Genomic DNA, 24,139 nt, shown 5'->3' on the forward strand with positions numbered 1-24,139 from the left:
TACCCGCCATATGCCTCCTTTACTTAAGGAAGGGGGTGAGGAGATGATAATATAGCTGTTAGAAGAATTCAGTGAGATCGGATGTATAAAGATCCTAGTACAGTCTGGCGCATAGTGAATGCGCAATCAGTGTTAGTTATTAGGACTATTATTATGCAAATGTAACTGCTTGGGGTTTACTTGGAATTTAAATATAGTAATACTGGAATGGCTTTTGCAGAGCACTTGGTCTTATTCTGATTTTGCTCTTAATTGGAAAGTAAGTTTATGTTGTTTCAAGTTCGGGATATTTGTAGGTTATTAGTGTGATTGTTCCTGCCTTGTCTTTAGTACAGGTGACTTTTGCTTTGAAAAGTGTTAGAGAATAAATAGACATTCAAAAGGAGAAATGGTTCAAAATTCTAGAACTTCAGAAAGTTGAATGTACTTTTGTGCATTTTTCGAACCTCGACCATATGGTTAAGGCTGTCAGAATAAGAGACGTGCTGATTTCAGGTTGTCTGGTTGAACACTGCTGGCTTCCCCCCTTTCTGGATAAGGGTCAGCATGGCCCGGGTCCTCTGTGAGGACCCCTCAGTTCAGAGGACTCTTGCTAGTTCCCGCTTGTGTGACCAGATCTCTGCTGTCTGTTGTGAAGTGAAGTTGGAGGAGGGAGGGTTTTGTAACAGATGGTTTCTTGGATATCTGGGGGCTGTCCAGCTCTAAGCTTTGAGAACGATGGGCCAGACCCTGAGCTGGCACGGATGTGGGCTCGATTGCCAGAACAGGAAGTGAGGTCCCAGGGTGATAGCTTTGGGGCAGCTGCTGCTGCTTGGCTGGCGGGCTGGCACTGGCAGCATCAGCTTCCCATGGTTTGGTGAGGCGACTGTGTGTGGTACGGTAACAGCAATGAAGTGGGAAACCTGGCCCGGAATCGGAGGTCGTAACCCCTTTGGAGCTGCTGGCCTGGTTTGGAAGGGGAGTGGGGCTTGTGCCACCATTGCCACGGATGGAAATGAGTGAATATGGGAGCCAATGATCGATGCCTCCCGCACTGGTCAGCCTGGAGTTCCGGCTTGGGTATGAGAGCAGTAAGCAATGCTGTGTGGGAGGGCTTGGCTGTCCTCTTTGACATTAGCTTCCTAAGCTTATCCCAGAATTTGCTAACCTCCTCGGATACCTTTTTGGAATAATTAAATCATTCTTGGCTGGGTGCGAGTATTTGGCCTGCCTCTCACTAGCTGGGTGTCCTTGGGCAAATTACTAATCTCTCTGTGCTTAATTTTTCTTGTCTATGAGGGGGCCAGACTGGATGATGTTATGAGATGATCTTTAACGGCTAACTCTGATTAAATCATTTTATGTATCTTCATATATATGCACAGTTTATTTGAGTCTAGTTGACACACAACGTTATGTTATGGGTGGATGAATTAGTGATTTGACAAGTTCATACATTATGCTAGATTCACCACAAGGGTCGCTGCCATCTGTCCCGCTACATCGCTATTACAGTATGTATGTATCTTCATATATTTTGGTATTTGCTTCTTTGAATAATGGGCCCCATAAATGTACTTCTTTTTTTTTTTTTTTAAAGATTCCATTTATTTATTTGACAGAGACAGAGACAGCCAGCAAGAAAGGGAACACAAGCAGGGGGAGTGGGAGAGGAGGAACCTGATGTGGGGCTCGATCCCAGAACGCCGGGATCACACCCTGAGCCGAAGGCAGACGCTTAACGACTGAGCCACCCAGGCGCCCCCACAAATGTACTTCTTAAAGTGAAACATAAACCCTTTCTTTTGCTCTTCTTTTTTAAAGATTCAGATGGTGCTCTTTCCTATAGAGTATTTAAGAATTTGGAAATCAAAGTATGTATCATTTTATATAGAGAGGGACCCAGATTTTATTTTTCTTGCAGCCTAGAAATGATGTCATCCCATTTGTTGTTGGGATAATACTGGTTGCAGGTACTGTTGGGCAGGTGACCTATAGGACACATGGCATACAGTTATAGAAGCATGTTCTTGCAGTGACAGTAGAGGCTGTCTCAACCCCTTCAGGTTAAGAGGAGAAGACTGAGACCCAGAAAGGTTTTACCACTTGTCTGAGACTGTGCAGCTAGACCCAGTGAGGGCTGAGGCTGTGCTCTTGTCCATTGTGACCTCCCTCCTGCCTTTTGGGCATCAGGTCCAGTTGGTTTCTTCACTAGCATTTGTCAGAATGACCTGAGGTAAAGATCGCCTCACATTGCCTCTCCTCTGACCTTGTTAGGTTCTGAAATGCCAAGTCACCCACATTCGGAAGAATTGTTTCAAGGTAGAACAGACTCCAAGAGCTTTGGGTTTCCTCTTTGGTATGGTCTGTGTAGACCTGGGTTGTTTCTCCGGAGCTGGGCTCAGGTCCTGGAAGTGTTCTTCTTATCTCGTCTCCAACAATTCCTTGTTCTCTGAGGGCTCTAATTTTTTTTTTTTTTTGAGGGCTCTAATTTTTAAGAGGGAAGCAGAGGTATGATTCTGATAAGTGATGCAGATTTGATGGAATGCAAGAGAAGCAAGAGCTGAGTGGGTTGGGTTAATAGAAATCATTGTGAGGGAAAAGTGCAACTAGAAGGGCCTTGCAAATCTACGTAGCGTTTGGATAAGTTTCTAATGCAGAGCTCTGGGAAATTGGCAACGTTCTCTAGACATTGTATGTGCATTGTCTGAAGTGAGTTCCCACATCTTTGTCTTGCTTCCTTTTGGTTCTCTTTCTTCTTACCCCGCTGCCATGTTTCCTAGGACTTTGCTACCAGCCAGGTTTGGCCATTTCTGCCCAAATTCCATTGCTTCTTCCTAATTGAAATAGACACATTTATCTTATTTTCTTCACTCTAAGACGTTAACTTTTAAAAACATGTTTGGAATTCCAGTGTATCGAAGAATCAATGTGTATATTTAATGCAGTATTTTTCTTTTCCCTAAGAACACTGTTAAGAAATCTCTGCATCTGAGAATCTGGAAATAATGAATTAAATGCTGGACTTTTTTTTTTTTTTTTAAAGATTTTATTTATTTATTCGACAGAGATAGAGACAGCCAGAGAGAGAGGGAACACAAGCAGGGGGAGTGGGAGAGGAAGAAGCAGGCTCTCAGTGGAGGAGCCTGATATGGGGCTCGATCCCATAACACCGGGATCACGCCCTGAGCCGAAAGCAGACGCTTAACTGCTGTGCCACCCAGGCGCCCCAAATGCTGGACTTTCTTAGTGAAGAGAGAAGCTGAGGGGTTGAGAGCAAAACTGTTAGAAAGGAAGGGCCATGAAAACCATAAAGGTGGGGGCAATTTGCTAAGTGAAGTGGGAAAGTACTGTATTCTGTTTAACCCCCTGAGGTTTTCAGGCTTGGGTAAATTTTGCACAGGGGTAGCCTCTCAAGAATTTTCAGGAAAGCTTGACACTAGGCTCTGCTGGTCCTGAGGCACAAAAACATGGTAGCAGGGGTTACCGTTCAGGTTGCAGGTGACGAGAGATGAGAATCTCAGGACTATCTAAGGATGCAAACTGTGTGCCATGGCTGGGCCTCACAGGTACCATGTTGACAAGGTTGTTCCAGATCAGGGATGTTGCCAGCAGGAGTTTGTGACTACATCTCCTTCTTTAAAGCAGCTCAGATGACTTACGGGTCTCACTAATTATCATCATTGTTGTTAAGTAGAACTTCTAATTAAATTTTCTTGTCCTTTGTTGTTGGCCAGCAGGGCATAGTGCGCGTGATGTCGGGGAGGCTGCTGGAGGAGGTTGACTGCAAGGCCATTTAGCGTGGGCCTCATATGCGCGAAGGGCCACACTTTGGTTCCCTTAGTGTTATCTGCACACGAGCTATACATCCCGTCACAGAGACAAACTGGCAAGATTGAAAGAAGATGGCATTCATCATCCAAATTTAAATTTGTTTCTCATTAACGGATATTCTGCCTGTAGTGCACTATGAATTAATATGTTTTATAAATCTTGTAACTGTCTCATGAAGAGCATAATTAGTCATAAGTGTTTGGGTGTTAGAAATGTTAATTTGTTCAATGTACGTATTAAAATGTCTTGTCGATTCTTTATTAACATAACTGGGAGTGTTAACACTGAGAGGGGCTCGAGCCTCTCTTGACCTCTGAGAGGCCCTGCTGAACCATCTTTGCATTGGCTGTCCTGGTCACGGGCTCATTTCTAGTCCAGTCACCTGCAAGTGGGGCCATCACTTGAAAACTCTGTCCCCTTGGTACTGGGAATCAGCCCGGGGTCTTTTCCTTAGAAAGTGCTGCGGATGTGGCGGGCTTGTGATGGGATTGAAGACGGGGACGTCAGAGTCTGGACTAAGGAGTGGAGCTCACAGCAGAGCTCTGATTGAGTCCTGAGATCCCTCAAGTCTTAGGCAGCTCAGTTCCTCGGTTCTCTGCATCTCTTATAAACTATAGGCGACTTTTGAAAACCAAACACCGTAGAACTCATTTGTGCTTTGAGATATCCAGCCACTGCTAAAATGCTTTCTTAAAAATGAAATAATTGTTGAGGCAGTTGGCACCTGTTGTGGTAAAACTTTGGAGCAAACAGCTCTATGAGAAGAAGAGTTCCAGAAATAAGGAGAGGATGAAGAGATGCAAGGGGCCATTTAGTAGCGAGGAGAGGGCTGGAAGTGATAATCGGTTGTGCTGAGGGAGGGGATAACATTGGAAAGCCACGAGAAAATGCAGCTTGAGTCATGGGTTTTTGAAGTGAAAAACTGGCCTTGAGTAGTGACAGTGACCAGGCAGTTTAGGTTCATAGACCTGCCTCTCCCACCTGACCCCCTCCCCCGTTTCTCATTATCAACCTGTCATAGTTTATGCTATAACTACCATCTGGAGAGATCTTAGGTCTGGGTTGCTTCCGTCATCAGATTTTTCGGTGTTTGGCCAAAGCTTTGCTGTCTACAATAGGGACTAGAATATTGTATGGGGAAAGATTGGTGTGTTAACAGACTTAAGGTGAGCAGTCTGGGACTCTGTTGTATTATGAAGGAAGAGATTTTGGACCTTGGTGTTTTTGCAAAGACCACATTTACATTATTAGAGATCCCAGGATCGTGGGTGAGATGGTTGCAACTACTGAACTAGCTTAGTAGGTATGGATTCTTATTCACTCACAAATTCCTTTTTGATGTGCTTGTTGAAACTCTCATATCCTGGGGCGCCTGGGTGGCACAGTCATTAAAGCGTCTGCCTTCGGCTCAGGGCGTGATCCCGGCGTTCTGGGATCGAGTCCCACATCGGGCTCCTCCGCTGGGAGCCTGCTTCTTCCTCTCCCACTCGCCCTGCTGTGTTCCCTCTCTCGCTAGCTGTCTCTCTGTCACATAAATAAAATCTTTAAAAAAAAAAAAAAAAAAAGAAACTCTCATATCCTGGGTAGGTTTTATTACAGTCATTTATGGTACCGTCAGAGTGTCTGGAAATACAATGAGAGAGCAGAGCACAGGCATCATTTGTAAGCCTGCTGCTTTATGGACAGATTGCTTATCAGAAATTGGGCACTACTGTACATTTTTCTTCAGACTTCTTTCACATAGAGCGATTGACTTGGTATTTCAGTCTGTTATTTTGCCAGGATGACGTCAGGTTAGTACTGCCCTCCGTAGGGCACTGCATGTCTCACTCAGCTGTGGAACTCAGGAAAGTGCGGAGCCTGGGCTCAGCCCGGAGCTGTTTGCCTTAGTCTCCAGCCCGGGGCCCATCACTGTCCTTTTGACTGTAAGGTCTCTTCCACCCTCCCAAGTTCCTTCAGTAAGTGCACCCCGAGCTTGGTGATTGTCATTGAGCTGGGTATAAAACGGTGAACAAAACAAATGATTCTTGACTTCTTGGCTTGTACATGTACGAGGGAGCCGGGAAGTAAGTGCATAAATACCTTAGGAAACAAATGCCTAACTTACGGTACGTGAGTGCTGCGGGGAGAGAAACAAAACACAGTGTTGAGGGAGAATCCCGGGGAGACCGCGGTGTCTCTGGGAAAGTGCCGCCGTTGCTGGAAACCGAGGGCTGGAGAAGACTAGCTGAGCGAGGAGAGGGGCCAGGAGTGTTTCAGGCAGGGGACAGCGTGTTGGAAGGCGCTGAAGAGGGAAGCCGCTCCCTGGGGAGTTGGAGGGAGTGTGCTCCTGGAGAGAGGATGGCGATCCTGCTCTGTCTGTTCTACATTCTCTTAGCGTTGTGGTCACCGGGTGACCTGCCTGTATTGCGCTTTATTTATTAGTGTTGCTATTTTACTAAAAAAAATTTTTTTAAAAGCTTTTATTTGGAGCATGATGGGGGGGGCAGAGGGAGAGGGAGAATCTCAAGCAGATTCTGTGCTGAGCCGACTTGGGGCTCAATCTCCTGACCCTGAGATCATGACCTGAGCCCCCGAAATCAAGAGTTGGACACTTAAGCCGCTGTGCCATCCAGGCGCCCCTGTTAATGCTATTTTAATTAAACTTTTATTTTGAGGTAATTGTAGATTCACTGCAGTTGTAAGAAATAATGCAGAGAGATCCTGTGTACCCTTCACCCGGCTTCTTCCAGTGGCAACATGTTACCAGACTATAGCATAATATCATAACCAGAAAATTCACATTGATGCACTCCAAGCTTACTCAGATTTCACCTGTATTATGTGTGCGCGTGGCTGTAGTATATTTCTATGCAGTTTTATCATGTGTGGGTTCATGGATCTACCACAGTAGTCAAGGTATAGAACAGTTTCGTGACAAGGATCTCTTATGCTGCCCTTAAAAAATTGAGATATAACTGACATACATTAGTTTCAGGTGTACTACATGATTTGAGATACATAGTGAAATGATCACCTCAGGAAATCTAGTGAACATTCATCAGCACACAATTAAATGTCTCTTTAAAGGCAAAAGGGTCCTTGCCAGTTACAACAGCGTCACTGTTTAGGTCCACTAAGCAAATTCCAGGTTGTCTGCTGGCTTTGTTTTTTGGAAGTTGTAAATGGATTTCACTCCAACACTACAAAAACTGAAAGATTCATTTAAGCAAAAGAATGTAATTGAAGGATGCACCATTGTTCTTGTAAATCCCTTGATGCTTGGCCATTGTCTTCTAGCCTTTTCATTCAGTGCTGTCAGCTGCTTGGAGTACTGGGCTGGAAGCCCTCACCTCCAACCTGTCTCTGTAATGCTTGCTGCTTGCAGCTTTCTTGGTCCCCCCCTTTCTTTCCTCCTCTCCCCTCTCTCCCTCCTCTCTCGCCCCCCTTTTCCCCCATGTCCTTGCCAACACTTGCTGTTTCTTGTGTTGATTTTAGGCATTCTGACAGGTGTGAGGTGATACCTCATTGTGGTTTTGATTTTGTATTTCTCTGATGATGAGTGATGTTGAGCGTCTTTTCAGCTGTATACATACTACTGGCCAGCTGTATGTCGTCTTTGGAGAAATGTCCGTTCATGTCTTCTCGTTTTTAATTGGATTATTTGGATTTTTGGTGTTGAGTTGTCTGCATGTATCTTGGATATTAACCCCTTATTGGATATGTCATTTGTAAATATCTTTTCCCCTTCAGTATGTTTTGTTTTCTTTACCATATGGAAGCTTTTTATTTTGATGTCCCAATAGTTTATTTTTGCATTTGTTTCCCTTCAGAGACATTTCTAGAAAAATGTTGCTATGGCCAATGTCAGAGAAATTACTGCCTATGCTTTTTTTTTTTTTTAAAGATTTTATTTGTCAGAGAACACGAGAGAGAGAGAGAGAGAGAGAGAGTGCGCGCGAGTGTGCGAACGAGAGAGAGTGTGCACGCAAAGGAGAGTGCACCGGTTGGGGGGGCGGCAGGCAGAGCAGGGTCCCTGCTGAGCAAGGAGCCCGATGCAGGACTTGATCCCAGGATCATGACCTGAGCTAAAGGCAGACACTTAACCAACTGAGCCACCCAGGCGCCCCCACTGCCTATGTTTTCTTCTAGGATCCCCGCCCCAGTTCCTGCGTTTATTTTATTTTTTATTTATTTAAAAAATTTTTTTATTATGTTAGTCTTCTAGGATTTTTATGGCTTCGGGTCTTGTATTTAGGTCTTTAATCCAATTTGAATTTACTTTTGTGTGTGGTATAAGCAAGCGGTCCAGTTTCATTCTTTTGCATGTAGCTGTCCAGTTCTCCCAGCACCATTTGTTGAAGAGACCTTTTCCTATTGCCTACTCTTGCTTCCTTTGTTGAAGATTGACCACATAATCGTGGGTTTTTCTGGGTTCTCTATTCTGTTCTATTATCTGTGTGTCTGTTTTTGTGCTGGTATCCTACTCTTTTGATCACTGCAGCTTTGTAGTATATCTTGGTATCTGGGATTGTGATATCTCCAGTTTTGTTCTTTCTCAAGACTGCTTTGGCTATTTGGGGTCCTTTGTGGTTCCATACAAATTTTAGGATTGTTTGTTCTCGTTCTGTGAAAAATGCTGTTGGTATTCGGACAGGGATTGCATTAGATCTGTAGATGGCTCTGGGTAATACGGACACTTTAACAGTATTTGTTCTGCCGTATCATTCCATTTGTTCCTGTCGTCTTCCGTTTCCTTCATCAGTGTTTGATAGTGTTCAGACTGGAGGTCTTTTACCTCCTTGGTTAAATTTATTCCTAGGTATTTTATTTTTGGTGCAGTTGTAAATGGGATTGTTAATTTTTCTTTCTGCTGCTTCATTGTTAGTGTGTAGAAATGCAACAGATTTCTATATGTTGGTTTTGTATCCTGTGATCTTACTGAACTCATTTATCCGTTCTTGTGTTTTGGAGGAGTCTTTAGGGTTTTCTGTATATAGTATAATGTCCCTGCAAAAGGTGAAAGTTTTTCTACTTCTTTACTAATTTGGATGCCTCTTATTTCTTGTCTGATTGCTGTGGCTAGGACTTCCACTATTATGTTGAATAAAAGTGGTGAGATTGGACATCCTTGTCTTGTTCCTGATCTTAGGGGAAAAGCTCCCAGTTTTTCCCTATTGAGTATGATGTTAGCTGTGGGTTTTTCATATATGGCCTTTATTATATTGAGGTATGTTCCCTCTAAACCTACTTTGAGGGTTTTTGTCATGAATGGATGTTGTATTTTGTCAAATGCTTTTTCTGCATCTATTGAAACGATCATATGGTTTTTATCCTTTCTCTTGTTGTTGTGATGTATCATGTTGGTTGAATTGTGAATGTTGAACTGCTCTTGCAACCTAGGAATAAATCCCACTTGGTTGTGGTGAATGATTTCTTTCTTTCTTTCTTTCTTTTAATGTATTGTTGGATCCAGTTTGCTAATGTTTTGTTGAGGATTTTTGTGTCTGTGTTCCTCAGAGATACTGGCCTGCAGTTCTCTTTTTTGGTAGTATCTTTGTCCGGTTGTCGTATCAGGGTAATCTGGCCTCATAGAACGAATTTGGAAGTTTTCCTTCTATGTTTTGGAATAGTTTGAGAAGAACAGGTACCGACTCTTCTTTAACTGTTTGGTAGAACTCACCTGTGCAGCCCTCTGTCCTGGACTTTTGTTTGTTGGGAGTGTTTTGATTACTGATTCCGTTTCATCGCTGGTAATCAGTCTGTTCAAATTTTCTATTTCTTCCTGATTCAGTTTTGGGAGATTGTTTTTAAGAATTTATCCATTTCTTCTAGGTTGTCCAATTTGTTGACATATAGTTTTTCATAACATTCTCTTACAATCCTTTGTATTGCTGTGGTGTCGATTGTTCTGTCTCCTCTTTCATTTCTGATTTTGTTTGAGTCCTTTTTTTGGTGAGCCTGGCTTAAGGTTTATGGTGGTTACTAGTTTTAATGGGCATGGGAATGTCTGTGTATAGAAATCTTATTTGTAAGCATTTGATATATTTAAAATATTTCCTGTTTCATCACCCTGATGAACGGGCATTTTAGCTTATCAAAAATAGTAGCGTTCAGGTATAACTCGAACCTCGTTTCCTTCTGGGGCAGGACTTTTCACAGGTGTGTGTGTTGCAGTTAGTTGCATCCTTTGAGACAGCCTCCGGGAATGCACACAGCTTTCCCAAGCATTTGTACTGATACTACACGTGATACTTGCTATTAGTAAGCTCCAGCAGGTACTTTTATCCCCAATTTATAAAGGAGGAAACTGTGGAAGGGGAAGGTTAAGTGGCTGGATTCCCATATGGAAATGCTTTTCTTGTGACCACTTTCTACTTCAACGTTGTTTTTTAGGCGAAGTCTTTGTGTGGGATACCTAGCTAATGGGATCCCAGCATGTGGCTCTCTGAGCTCCTCCCCCCATCTTTCTGAGAACTTGGGTCTTTTAGCTGCCAGGAACTGTGATAGCCCACAGTGCAAGATTACACTCAGAACATGGGGAGCGGGGAGGGTGATAGTGTGCTTTCCTCGGGGACTCCCTGCATCAGTGATGATCTTCTGCTACGGTAATTCAGGATCCTGAGCAAAATTTCTGCTGGGATGGAGGGCCCTCTCGCCTTAGGGAGCTGAGCCGCAGGAAGGCCCTTTGCTGTGGTCCATCTGCACCTTGCCGCTTCATGAAGTTTTTTGTTTTTTTATTTTTTATTTTTTAAACCTTCTTGAGAAGCACATTCACTTCGGGACTATTCATAAGTGCCTCGTGAAGGTGAAAATGTATTTTTTAATTTGGAATGAGACTCCTAGTAAAGCCTCTTTAGAATCAAATTACATTTCCTTACCAAGCTTTTATTTTCTGTTCTTCATTAAAAAAAATAGTCATAAAAATTTGGGAATAGAAAAGACTTTTTATTCAGTTCCTCATTTCCTTTCATATGTGTTCAATGGTTTTGTAAACTTTCCCACTTGAGCTGTTGCTAATAATAGCCATTGTGCTGTTTTAGAAAACTAAAAACAAGTCTCCCAATACAGAAATACTTCAAAATAGATTTCCTGGATAATAGTGTTTGATCTGGAGGGAAAGGTAGAGAATGAGCTGGGCAGTAGAAAATGTTTAAATGCTGGCATAGGCATACAGAGAATTCTTAAAAACTCTCTCTCCCTTACAGTGTTACCCAGAAACAGTATGTGGTGCAGACAGATGTTTCCTTATCTTCCTCGAGTAGCTTGTGAAGAGAGTCTAACAATGCTTTGGAAGGTTTTGTGGTCTAAGTGGTGTTTGTCCTATTTTATTTGCAAGTGCAAATCCGAGCGTGGACCATAGAAAATGGGGTAGAGCTGGAATTGGATGTGATGAATTGCTTCATGTAACAAGGACTGTTTCAAGGGTACGGGTAACCTGCAAAAATAAAATGGAACTGCTTTCGGCCCACTTGTGACTGCATCACATGAAAATAGTTCAGTAGATTTTTCCTTTGATTCAGAGAGCCTGTTCAGGACATCCTGATGTCAAATAGAGGCTGTTGTGCTGTGCATAATTTTCGGTGCTCCTGATTGCCCAGAGCAGCTGTGCACAGAGATGCTGTTTAACTGCCCTTTGGGAGAAATGTGCTGTGTGCATGAAAGTGCCATAGACGGAGATGACCAGCGGTGGTTTCAGCCTGGCCCCGCGGCAGGGAAGCAGGGCGCACTCTGCATTCCTGGGGTAGAGTTGCAGTTGCTTCTGCTGAGGGCAAGTCCGTGAAGTCCACACAGGAGAGAGGCGCCACCGGGAGATGCGTGTTGCACGGTGGCCTGTGGTTTTCCTGAGCAATCCTGGGTAGACAGCTGAGCTATAGAGCCGAAAAACACACATACCTCAAAGTGGGCGAGTTTTAAATAGCCACACGTAGATCTCCAGTTTTAGGCTGTTTAGAAGTCCTTAAAAAATTGGCTCCTCCTACAGATATTCCCAGCGAAGAAATCTTCTGAGGGATTGACGGGTTGGGGCTGAGCTAATTAAAGGCTGTGTAAATACAAGGCATTTTAAATTAGCATTATAAATGAGCTGCAGTCTCTGCACAATATTTTGCTGAAAAATTGTATGCTTGCTGTCCTCCGGGCTTGCTTGGGGTCAAAGACTCCAGAGAGTTCCTGCAGGAGGGCGCAGTAAGTCGTGGCTGCCATGCATGGGAGGCAGTGGAGGGCCAGAGGTCCGTGTCTGCTCTTCTCACCTGCTGCGGTTGTATGTCTGTGGCCTTGTCCACAGATCAGTCCTGGCACCAACTTTAGAAGGGCGGTGCAACATTCTTTTCATTGAATTAATTAGCACTCCCACAATTGAACCTTAGCCAAGTGGTTGCTTGATAATTAGCATATTTCTTCCCTGACACGCTGATAATCCAGTTATTGCTTCAACGTTATATTAAAATGTTTATTTGACTCTTTCAAACCTTAGGGTTTATGATGATGTCAGTAGACCACCAGACTTTCTGAAATAGTTCTTTGTTTTAGTCAACCCCCCCAAAACCCAAAAAACCCCCCCAAAGAGAACCCCAGAGAGAAGCATAAGTAATAACCAAGGGGCACAGAAAGGGGGACAGAAGAGTTGAGGAATGCTGCTAGCTGGATGTTTCTGGGACAAGCTGCTTAATATCCTTTAGCCTTGGTTTCCAAATTTGTACAAAAGGCATGAAACCTGGTTTCCAGGGTTGTGTTAGAGATTAAGTGAAGAGTCCTGTAAAGTGTACAGTTGATCCTTGAACAATGTAGGGGTTGGGCGCTGACTCCCTCCCACAGTCAAAAGTCTGCATATAACTTTTGACTCCCCAAAAACTTAACTACTAATAGTCTACCGTTGGTCAGAAGCCTTATTGATAACATAAATGGTCAATTAACAAATATGTTGTATGTTATATGTACTATATATTGTATTCTTACAATAAAGTAAGCTAAAGAAAAGAAAATGTTATTAAAAGTCATGAGAAAATACATTTAGAGTACTGTACTGTACTTCTGGGGGGGGAGGGGAATCCTTGAATGAGTGGAGCCGTGCAGTTCAAACCCATGTCGTTCAAGGGTCAACTATACTAAGAACAGAGTATGTGCTCAGTAAATACCCTCTTTTCCATTTCCCTTCTTTTGGATTTCAGGGAGAGTTGTAAACCTTTTTTACACATTTGGGAACATCCCTTTTGCTAAATAGAGGCCTCCTGGGCTGGTTCCAGTTTGTTCACATATCTTGAAAATTGGAACCTCAGATTGCATATGGCGTTCAAGAACGAGTCCCAGTCCTGCTTAGGTGATGGCAGGGAGATGACTTCCTAGTCCCTACAGGCCTTATTCCTATTAATACATCCCATGTCACGTTAGCTATTTTATAAGACAATTCATTGCTGATTCATCTGAGTTCTTCAGTTCCAGAACAGCATGGTGTCAGAGATGCAGCGACTCTGTCATTTTGATGAGGAGATGTTAGAACAGTTTTCCATGTAAGCATCTGCTTAGCGTTACAAAGCATCCAATTTGTGGAAGGGAGTCTTCACGAAGCCCAGGAATTGACTAAGCTAACCTTTGTTTGTTTGTTTGTTCTCAAGAAGGGAGCATACGTGAAGCTTGAGCGATTGGCGATGGAGAGAGTCATTGTATGAGTGGAGTTTGGGCCTCCTTTTCTGGAGCGATGATAGTCGGTTTCCCTGTTGCCGCAGCACCCCTGACCTACAGACCACCAAGGCCTTACTGCAGTGCTGGATGAGCGAAAGCACGAGTACTCTGTTTTGTCATCCTGCCTCAGCCTGTTTTCCTCCAGCTCCAGAGGTTAGGTTAGCATCAGACAGGGAAGAGGAGATGGCGGGTCGTCAGGGTGGTAGTTCAAATGACCAAGTAATTCCCGAGATTCAAGAAGGTAATTGTTTCTCAAGTGCCAATTAGGATTGTGCTGTCGTAGAGTCTGTATGACTCAGCAGTGATTAGAGGAGTTTGGTAGCTTTTCTGATCGCTGATGGCTGGTACTGGTCTCGAGCTCCAGAGTTAAGTCGCAGGGGGTAAGAAATCTCGAGGAGGCCACGTGGGTGGACATCACTTCTCTTTTCCGCCACGAAGGGGAGCCGTGTCTGTAACTTGCCATAGGACCGGTCCACCAAACCAAATTGGGCTCTTCTCGTACATGAACTTTATACTGTATAATTGAAACGTTTCTGATCCACTTGAAAGTGTTTGTTCCACTAGAACTCTGAGATGGTTGCGTAAGCCAGTCAGGTTTTGTCCATTGCCCGGATGAGACGTGAGCTCTCTGGATAACTCTGTTCATGAGAGGGGAGATAGAAGACAGAAACCACATGGCACTGATGTTTCGAAGGCACTGGTTTTTGTCTGTCTCCCATGCCCTAGTGTGAGCTGACTAATAATGGTTTTAGGCTTAGAATCTGTTAACAGACTTGTTTTGAGAGCAACATCGCCTTTATGCGTGAGTTTCTGAAACCTGATCTTTTACAGTCGGCTCGGCTCGTGGCAAATGTCCTTTGTCAACCTCATGAGCGCATGCGATGTTGACAATATGGCTGGGAGATTCTTCAGCTAAGTGCCTGGTAGGGTGCTGTCGATAGGAACCGGTAGTAAAACTACTAAAGATCTTTCTTTTAGTAGAGACAGCGGCGTCCTGCTTACAAACAACCTGTCTTGCCATCACTGTGCTGCCATGACTCTGGTTCTAATGTAAAAACAACATGAGTCAGAATTTGTGAGTTCAGAGGTATAGAAGAAGGAAAGAAACTGTGAAAAACAACTTTGGGGGACAGAGAATATGACTCGGCAGGTCTAGCCTATAACAGTGAACTTCTATCCTAAAATGAAAAATCTTCCCCTGCCTTACCTCCTATACCCACCTCTCATTCTTCCACTTCGTTACCTTGTGATACGTCATACGTGTTAGGGCTTGGTTTGGAATAAGAGCAGTATTGTCGCATTGTAAAGACTGCTATCTCTTCAACCTCTGTTTGAACATCTTTGTTTAAAGTTGTTACCAGTCTTTCATACAAAAGGTCCATTTAATCAGCTTGCCTTCCTAAACCCTAAACACAAGCAGCTGAACAGAGGGACAGAAGTTTTGATTTGTAGGGGGAGAGGGAGGAAAGGAGAGGAATGTAGTTTTGGAGACTGACACACTTTGGAGGAGAGATGGGTGGGTTCCGTGGCTTCACTGGGGATTTGGAGTAGGGGGTGAAAGGAGGGCTGTGAGCACTTGGGTGTCTACAGAAATGGGGGTAGAGGGAGCGGTGTGTAAATGGGGCTTCGTCAGAAAGAAATTTTGAAATGGGCAAAGTGTTTCTAGTTTTGCCAGTGGAAGAATTGGGGAGGAGATTTTCTTAAACCACAGACCTCCTTTTCACCAGCTCGGTGGTGATAGTATTGGGCAAACAGCAGATTGAAAAGACATCTGGGGGTCAGTGTCTAAACTTTACCATCAATTGCAGTGTCAAATGGTACAGTTGTGTTGGAAAACCATTTAGCAGCTACCAAAGCTAACTGAGATGTATTCACAAAAAGACTTGCGTGTGAGTGTTTATACCAGCGTTGTTGCTAATAGTCAAACTGGAAACAACCTAGGTGTCCATCCCCTGGTGAGTGGTTAAACCAACAGTGGTATCATCTATTCAGAGGAGTACTGCTCCGGAACAAAAAGGACCCCACTGTGGGTATGTACAACATGCACGGATGGCAGAAACATCGTGCTGAGTCAGAAGTGTGACACAAAAGATTACATGCTATACGAATCCTTTATATGAAGTTTGGGGACAGGCAGAACTAGTAATAGTTACCGAAAGCGGATCAGTAGTTTTCTGGGGCTTGGCATGGGAAGATTAAGGGAATTTTTGCAGGGGTGGGGGATGTTTTGCATTTTGATTGTGGGATGATTACATGTGTATACAGTTGTCAAAACACACTTAACTGTACATTCAAAGTGAGTATATTTTAAGTAAATTAGATCTCAGGGTCGATTTTTTTTTAAGTTCCTGTTAAAAAAGTAAAGACACTTGTGGCTTTTCTTGGAAATAATACTACTAATTATGACCCTGTTTCTATAGAAAAATGTTCCTTTCCAAGTTTAAAAAACCAATTAAAAAATAACTTTTTTACTGTAATCTGTACAAAATTAGGGATTATCAGCACTTTGGTGTTGGTCCATTTTGATTATTTTTAAATGGCATTTTGGATTATGCACTAATTTCAGAAGGCTTTGGGGACTTTTTAAAGTATATGTTTTAACAGGATTTTCCTGTAGATTTTTGGCAAACTTAACTGCTCTTATTGTTTAAGGAGTAAACAGTATAAATAACAGAATAGTGCTACTTTCTGGCACATCTTGTCTTGCTTTTTTTTGTTTTTTGTTTGTTTTATGTCAAATAACTCTTCAGTCCCTGTTGCTCCTGCCTTTGAATTTAGCAAAACAGACTACCATATACCCGAAATTAAGAGAAAACACCTAACAAATAGGGGAAGCCCAACAGAGCGAAGCTGCTGATTTCTAATGGGCTGTTATGAAGCAAAAACAAACAAAACAAAACAAAAAACCAGGGAAGCCGATTTTCCCCTCGAGGCCCACACAGATATTTGAGGTTTACTGAGTTACCAAAATGTGTGTTCCTTCTTGCCTTCCCAGGTTCCCGCACTGATGGGTGTTTACTTGGAAAGTCAGCTATTTGAAGAACTCCTAGTTTAAGATCTCAAAATTTCGTAGCTATTATCTTGTCAAGGTAAACCTAAATTTGATGAAACCCACATTAAAGGGAATTAAGTGTCTGAAGAAATCAGTATCTTGTGTATCTGGCATGTCAAACCATCAAAGTGGTTTTTCCCCTTTCCAAGGGGGCTGGTCTCTTCATCTTTGATGGGATGTTGGGGTCCAAGACCAAGTTCACCAAGTTGCCAGACTATTCGTGACCCCCTGGGGTTCCTCTCCTGTTCAGAGCCTTCGTCAAGATCACTCCTCTTCCTTCATGCTGGTAACCTGGCTACAGGAACCACTTTACCCTTCAGGGGCCTGGTTTAGGTAATGAGTAGGAATGGCATTAGACTTGGAGTTTGACTCGTGTTCGAGTTGTGACACTGGCCAGCACTGTGACCTCGGGCAAGTAAATTCATCTCTTGGGCCTCAGTTTCCTCATCTGTAAAACGGGAATGTCCATGGTGTTCTGTGGAAAACTGGGTGAGACGGAAGAAGTGGCAGCATTTGGCATCGTGCCTGGCCCGTAACGGGCACTTGGGAAACAGGAGCTCGTCCTTTGCTGGGCAGCTTCCCGGCTGTGGTCCACACTACATTGGCCTCTGTGTCCGGCGGCACCGTGCACATTTTACAGAAAGCTTCCCTGATGAAAATGAGGCTGGAGGAGTTTCTGACCACGTGCGTGGCTCCTTTTGAAACGGAGGTGGTGCGCCTTTCTTCCCTGGTCTGTCCTGCGGTGCGTGACTGGAAGTGCATACAGCAGGCTGGGCCACCGAGACTCCAGCTGCCCTCAGAGTCTTGTTACTCCGGACGGCAGCGCAGGAGAGAGGTGGGACTGTGTAAATGCAGCTCGATGTGCTATTGAAGTAACTCAGCAGATTCTTAAAGAAAAAGAAGCTGGGGGGGGGGGGAGGCAACCACCTGCCGTGGCAACACTTCCTTGGTACGCCTCTCCTGGCACCGCAACACCAGATAGGTATTTTGCACTTTGGTCAGAGAAAACACACCGAACACATGGTAAGGCATTTTTGTGCCATGGCAAAGTATTTGTGAAACCTCAATTACCTCATCGGTTCCGAGCCTGATGTGGACGGCACGCTAGTACCCAGTTGTGGGTCTAGGCAATTGCAGAACGGAAGCAATTATCCAGCTGAGGGGAAGAAATCCTGCTAAGGAGGAAAGAAAGGCGCCCCTCACCCTCTTGTCAATTACTCCAAATTGGTGTTTATAGGGAATTAAATTCCCCGGTAATTGCCCTCTCTCTCGTTCTCTCTCCTTTGTCCGGTAGAGCCCCCGTCAGAGGCTTTCCCTGAAAGCCCTGGGAATATTTCCGGCTGCTTCTCCAAGTCAGGCCAGTGATCCGGCTGTTAAACACCCACATCGCAGGGGCTTCAGTGGTACTCCCTGCCCAGGATTGGTCTTCGTTTGGGGGGGATTAGTTAGCCCATAAGAAATAGTAGAAGACACAAATATGCCCTCCTCAAATTGCTGACTGGTGTTGGCTGTGCAGGAATTCACAACGTGGTGGCCTGCCGTTGTCTGGTATTCAGGAGGACGTAGGTCCCGTTCGTTTCCAGTGGACCAGCCCAGGGCGGGTGTTCTTACCCTGTGGAGAGCATGGAGGGGGGCGGTGTTGCAGAGCGAGCCCAACCTGAGGGGCTAGGGGGATGGAGTCCAGTCCCGGAGCTGCCACCCTTGGGCCGGATCATTTTCTAGGCCTTGTACCTGTTCTGGGCCTCATTTTTGTCATCTGTAGACTATATTAGTAGCTTGTTTTCCAGCCAACCTTCTAGGGTTTTTATCAAAAAATAGATGTGACATTTATAATGACACATTGTCATTGAAAACACCTTAACAAACAAAGCACTCTACAAATATAAGAGGTTATTAAATATAAACATGGTGGCCTTATTTCCGTGCTCTTGTTAGAGAAACAACATTTGCAGTCTCCTGGGAGCCCACAAATGATTGGAAAGCTTAAATTTCCCTTTTGTGGGGCTCTGTGAGGACAGATCCATAGGCCCCAGGGCCAGCTTATCTCTCTGAATATCCTAACTGAACTTTCTTTGACTTCCTTTTTCTGTTAGTCCTCTTCGTATCTTTGCCCTTTATTTTCAAGCATGGGGAGTAATGGAAACACTGGGAAGTTTTTACAAACTGTGAGAATAAGTGGAAGGACCTACGGGAGAAGAGAAGAGATTCTTTATAAAATAGGCAACAGTAGTTTTAAAATCCCTTTTTTTCAGAACTGTGATGGACTCAGGAACAGGAAAGAGCTGTTAACTTAAAAAAAAAAAATTGAAGTTAACACCCAGTCCTGCCCTTTCTTTACTTAGTGAGACATGGTAGAAACAGATTTCTGTGACCCCCTCCAGCCCGTGTTACTGGTCACCGTGTTCATGAGACGTTGGCACCATTGGCTCATTTAAAAGTCTTGGAGGCCTAATGCCTCTTTTATTTTGTTTTGTCATCCCGCAGACCGTGATAAAATTAATTCCTTTTTAACTTTCGGAGACACAACCACTTTTACAAAATGGGAAAATGAAAGAACTCCTCAAAAGTGGGCCACAGAACATCCAGTCTGTGGAGGAGACCGCACAGGCCTGGGCTTGGTGGGAGGACGGCTGGTCATGGGTCTCCTTTAAGAACTCCAAAGGACGGGGTGGGAAGTGTAGGGAATGCCTTCAGAGAAATGCCAAAGGGGCCAATTATTAGAAAACTTGGAAATGTCGGGCTTTGTGGACGGGTCCAAGTGCCACTGTCTTTGGGGAGGTGGTAAGTAAGTATGTCTTGCCTCGCCGTGGTCTGAATGGGGGAAGTTTGTTTCCGACTTGCTTGCCTCTCCCCCACCCCTACTCACCTCCTTTAGAGTAACGAAATATATGTTTGTTCTTCATCGAGCTGAGAAAAAGGCAGACAACCGAGGAAGAGACTAATAATGAGGCCTCTTTGGAAGGTGTGAGACAAATTGACAGCATGGCTGCCTGGGAAAACACAATGGGTCTTTGTTTGCAACTGAGAACACTAGAAATCATGGTGTCCTGGTGCTCCAGGGTTCTGTAGCTCTGGGGAGTCTCGCCCGGCCTGGCTCTCTGATTGGATTGCCGATACGCACAAATGTTTCTTCATCTCTGCCTGGGACCCTCCAGAGCATCTCTTTTTGTTCCTGCAGTCTTCAAAAAGGACCCAACCCCATCCCCGCCACCCTCAGAGGCTTTCTTCACTTTTCCTGAAGGGCGGCTGGGAAGCAGCTGTTGGCGTGTGTGATGGCGGCCCCATATGTGGGCCATTGGAGGATATCCGTCAAAGGAGAAAGCTGCCCTCCCCCAGCCCCTCTCACCCTTGGCTTTTGGCCCCCTCTGCCTCCCAACTGCCAGTGCATTCAATTCCCCGCCTTTGTCCAGGGGCAGGACAGCACCACCTCCTTGGCTCCCCTTTCCCATTTGGAAGCCAAAGTCACTCCTCCAACTGGGGAACTGTGAGTGTCTTGTGCGTGCGACTGACTTGGTGGGAAGATCAGAATGGGGGTTCTAACTGCTTGTGTGAGGACTTGGCAACTGGCCATGTGCTGTGCCATTGTTGGTTCTCTGTCAGGGAACTCTGAAAACAAGTGTCTAGAATTCGATTCAGTGCTCCAGGACCCCCTTTCCTTTCTCCATTTAGACTTTCTCAACAGAGCTGCTTTTCGCTTGATTAACTGCAACCAGCTCTCTTTGGACTTTTGTGTTTTGGAAACCACGTTGCCAAAGGAGAATCTTTAGGTCTGTTGTAAAAGCCCCAAATAAATTCCTCATAATGTAAAATGGAGAAGAAAGAATAGAAGGCTTTAATCTGTCTTCTTGCCTATTAGTGAAGTACCACCGAGTGACCTAGTTCATCTGCATATTAGATGCGTTAGACCTATCTGTGTGTCCCCTCCCTCCCCTTACTTTGTTACCTTGGCAACGATGCCCTGGCTCAGAAATTGCAGGAGGCCTGCTGCAGATCTGAGAAGGCAGTTAATGGGGAAATGTGGGATTTTTCCAAGGTCTTCAGTGGTTAGTAGAAAAGAGAGAAGAAGGGGAAAAAAATACGGGAGATTTATTCTTTTGGTAATAGTTCCAGAATAGTACTTTAAAATGAATTGGAAGCAGTTTTACCTCAATTTTAAAAGAAAATAATACTACAGCCTCTTTCCTCTAACTTGAGACTGTCTTTAAAGCAGAACTTTCCTGGTACATGTGGCTGTGCTGGCATAAGAGGGGTCAGCTGCCAGTGGACATCAGATTCCAAACGTGCCATTAGGGAGTCTCGACGCTCACTGCTTTGTTCAGTAGCACGGGCTCTTCCAGATTGTGTCGTGGTGTCTTATTTTGTCAGGCCAACATTTTCAGGAGACTGAGAAACAGGATTTAAAAATAGGATTTAGTCAGCGGCCGGCGAGCAAAACTGGCTCGTCTTCTGAGCTGCATCTGTAGTCTGCGTGTTGTGGGGCAGCAAGGAACCTTCACGATCTTCTGCCGCACCTCCTCTCACATCTGAGGCTGGTGTCCGGAGAAGTAAAATAAGTCACCCGAGGCACAGATCTAGTTTGGGGCACAGTCTGGACTAAAAGCGCTCAGATCTCTTGACTCTAAGTCTAGTGCTCTTTCAGCAGCCGTCCTGACCTGAAGAAATCACTTTTGCTCTGATCTGTATCCGAGGAAAGGTCAGGTGAAGGAAGTGTGAGAATGCCATTCTCTTGAAGCCGGCCACCGGTCAGTTTGCTTGGGAAATTGTGGGAGGAGGCAGCACCGTGACCTCAAATCTTAGACGGCTTCTTGTTGGTATTTGTTGTTAATGGAAGCAGATCGAGTCTGGAACCTTGGGTGCTCTGAGAATCAATTGTCAAAGGTGTGCCTTCACACGACTCTCTGTACCTCCATCTTTTCTAGAGTCCAGTTTATCATGCTTTGCAGTGGTGATCGTCCCGTGGCATGAGGGGCACATGTCCTTTAGTCTTTTCCTCTTGAAAACTTGGGACAGACACAAGTTAGCATGGGACAGTTGCAGAATTTTTGGAAAGAGACTTTTATTAGGAGCCAGTTTTTTCAGTATGGTACAGGATTCTGGTCATGCCTTTGACCTGGAAAGCCTGCAGGTAAAAGTAGGAACCGGTTCTGTCTTTGCAAGTACTTGTGTGTATTCGCTCCTCATTTGTAAACGTTTTCCCGCCTGCGGGGTATTTGTTCATTACAGTCATCTGCTCGCTGGTTGTCGAGCTTGTATTAGGTGCTTATGCAGCACGGAGGTGCTTGGGAAGCAGAGTTGAGTATTACACACAATCTCTGGCCTCAGTAATACTTAGGCATATGTGCTTGTTCAGTAACTGGAAATTTTTAAATAAAAAGAGATGAGCGTTTTGACTGCTTATATTTAATGTTAAGGACTGAATAACTTTTTTGTAAGATGGCAGTAGTTCAAGTGTCCTTATTAGTAAGAATAATTTAGGAGGTCTCTGTAAGGTCTCACAACTCATTTTCCTCAAAGCAGGCTCGGGTGCCACAGGGTATAGTGGGTCCCGTGGCCTTTGGCTCAGGGGTTATTTTGAGATTGGAGGGTGGGCCTGGGGGTCGAGAGGGAGCCGAGGCCGGCTATGGCAGGTTCCAGAGTGTGTGTGTGTGTGTGTGTGTGTGTGTGTGTGTGTGTGTGTAAATACCACAAAGACCTACTGACTGTTCAGTGGAAGTTGGTTGGGAATCTGGAAACGGTGAAGCCGTGAATCCTAGCGGTACAGTTTACAAAATGCCTGCTATGACCCAGGCTCCTTGGGAGGTGCCTTACATGTATTCTCCCACGTACTCCTCTTAATGCACGAGGGTGGTCTGCTTATGTGTTTCTGTATCACCGATGAGAACAGTGGTGTCAGGAGGACCCGCAGCGCGGACAAGGTCCTGTGGGTATGTGAGGGAGCTGAATCCCGGACTCCCTCCTCTCTGAGCCCCACCAGCTCTTGCCTTCACACAACACTCTGTGAAGTTGAAAGTGTGTCAGGACCATGGAGTTGATTTTCTTCCTCCTTTTTAACCATTCAAATGTCATCTCTGTGGAGATAAAAAGAAGGAAAATTATATTGGTGGAAACCCTAGGACCAAACTGGTAAAATGAAGTAGAAACGAAAGGAGCCACATACATAGCCTTGACTTCCAACCCACTTTGCCTGTGTTATTTCAGTTGACAAGTTGGATTTGGGTTTGGGTTGGGGGGGTGGTGGAGGAAGAGGGTAGGTGACTTCTGGATGAATACAACAGTTTGTGTTCAGATTAAGTAGATCTGGTCCTCTTTGTAGATACCAAGGACTGTGTGTTGTTTTTGTCTCGCGCAGGGAATTCATAACTAGTGGTAGTTATTTTCTGTCTCTTGTGGGTACATGCTACCATGCACCCTTGTCTTCATTCCAGTTACTAGTGCTTTGATTTGATCAAACCAGTATAATCCCTGCCTTCAGGGACCTTGCAGTTTAACAAGGGGGACACATTAATTACAATATACAGTTGGCCCTTGAACAACATGGGAGTTAGGGACACTGGCCTCCATGCGGTTGAAAATTCACGTATAGCTGTTGACTCCCCCCAAAACTTAAGGACTAGTAGCCAAGAAGCCTTACTGATAAATCACTGATTAACACATATTTTGTAACACACGCATGTGTTATATCCTGTGTTCTTATAATAAAGTTTGCTAGAGAACCATGTTAAGAAAATCATAAGGAAGACAAAATGCATTTACAGTACTGGGACAATGTTTATTAGGGAAAAAAAAAATCTGCCCCTAAGTGGACCGGTGCAGTTCAAACCTGTGTTGTTCGAGACTCACCTGTAGTGGTCTTAGTGCCAGGAAGGCATTAATAAAGAATGTAATGTGAATTCATCTTTGAATTTTAGCGATGTGGAAGATAAGCTAGTGGGAATATATCGTGGACTTTACAAGGAGCTTGAGGAGCTCCTGAAGAAATTGTTCTGCAGAATTGTTTACCCAAGACTTGTGATTTTAAGCTTGTGTAGAGATCGCTCTGGGTTTCTTGTCGATGAGGCTTCCGGTCACATCTGTGTGTGGCAAGTCAGCGTGTGGTGAATGCCATCTGCACTTACTGTCAGAACTGAAGGCAGGGGCGCCTGGGTGGCACAGCGGTTAAGCGTCTGCCTTCAGCTCAGGGCGTGATCCCGGAGTTCTGGGATCGAGCCCCACGTCAGGCTCTTCCGCTATGAGCCTGCTTCTTCCTCTCCCACTGCCCCTGCTTGTGTTCCCTCTCTCGCTGCTTGTCTCTCTCTCTCTGTCGAATAAATAAATAAAATCTTAAAAAAAAAAAAAAAAAAAAAAAAAAGAACTGAAGGCAGATCTCTCCTGCATGCTTTTCCGTCGCATTTTCTGTTGCTGCATATGTGGTGTGCCTCGATTTTTTTTTTTTTTTCCTTGCAGGTTTGCATGAATTTGGTTCTAGACAGCATCCCAATTTGAACCTGATTACTAGTGGTAATCTGTCCGGGCCAGCCCTCCTCCTGGTCAGCACCTGAGTCTCTCCCTGCTGGGCTCCTAAGTGACCTCAATGTCTGTTTGGTCTTGTGAAAAATAGCATCATTCGGTGTCACG

At 44.5% G+C, this 24,139-nt stretch overlaps 1 protein-coding gene across 2 annotated transcripts in view; it reads left to right on the forward strand.

Annotated features, from left to right (window-relative positions):
• TSPAN5 (tetraspanin 5) overlaps positions 1–24,139 on the forward strand; it is a 157,884-nt gene that overhangs the window by 39,288 nt on the left and 94,457 nt on the right. Inside the window, exon 1 of one of the 2 annotated variants that reach the window (XM_045792212.2) lies at positions 537–1,059. The exons of the other annotated variant lie outside the window; for it this stretch is intronic. Coding sequence (XP_045648168.1) covers positions 1,015–1,059 — 45 coding nt within the window. The 5' untranslated portion in view covers positions 537–1,014. Of the gene's footprint in view, positions 1–536; positions 1,060–24,139 lie in introns of those variants that run through there. 2 annotated transcript variants of the gene reach the window in all.

Source organism: Ursus americanus, chromosome 8 (genome assembly GCF_024610735.1).
Source record: "Ursus americanus isolate L20-20 chromosome 8, mUrsAme1.1.p, whole genome shotgun sequence".
NCBI lineage: Eukaryota > Metazoa > Chordata > Mammalia > Carnivora > Ursidae > Ursus > Ursus americanus.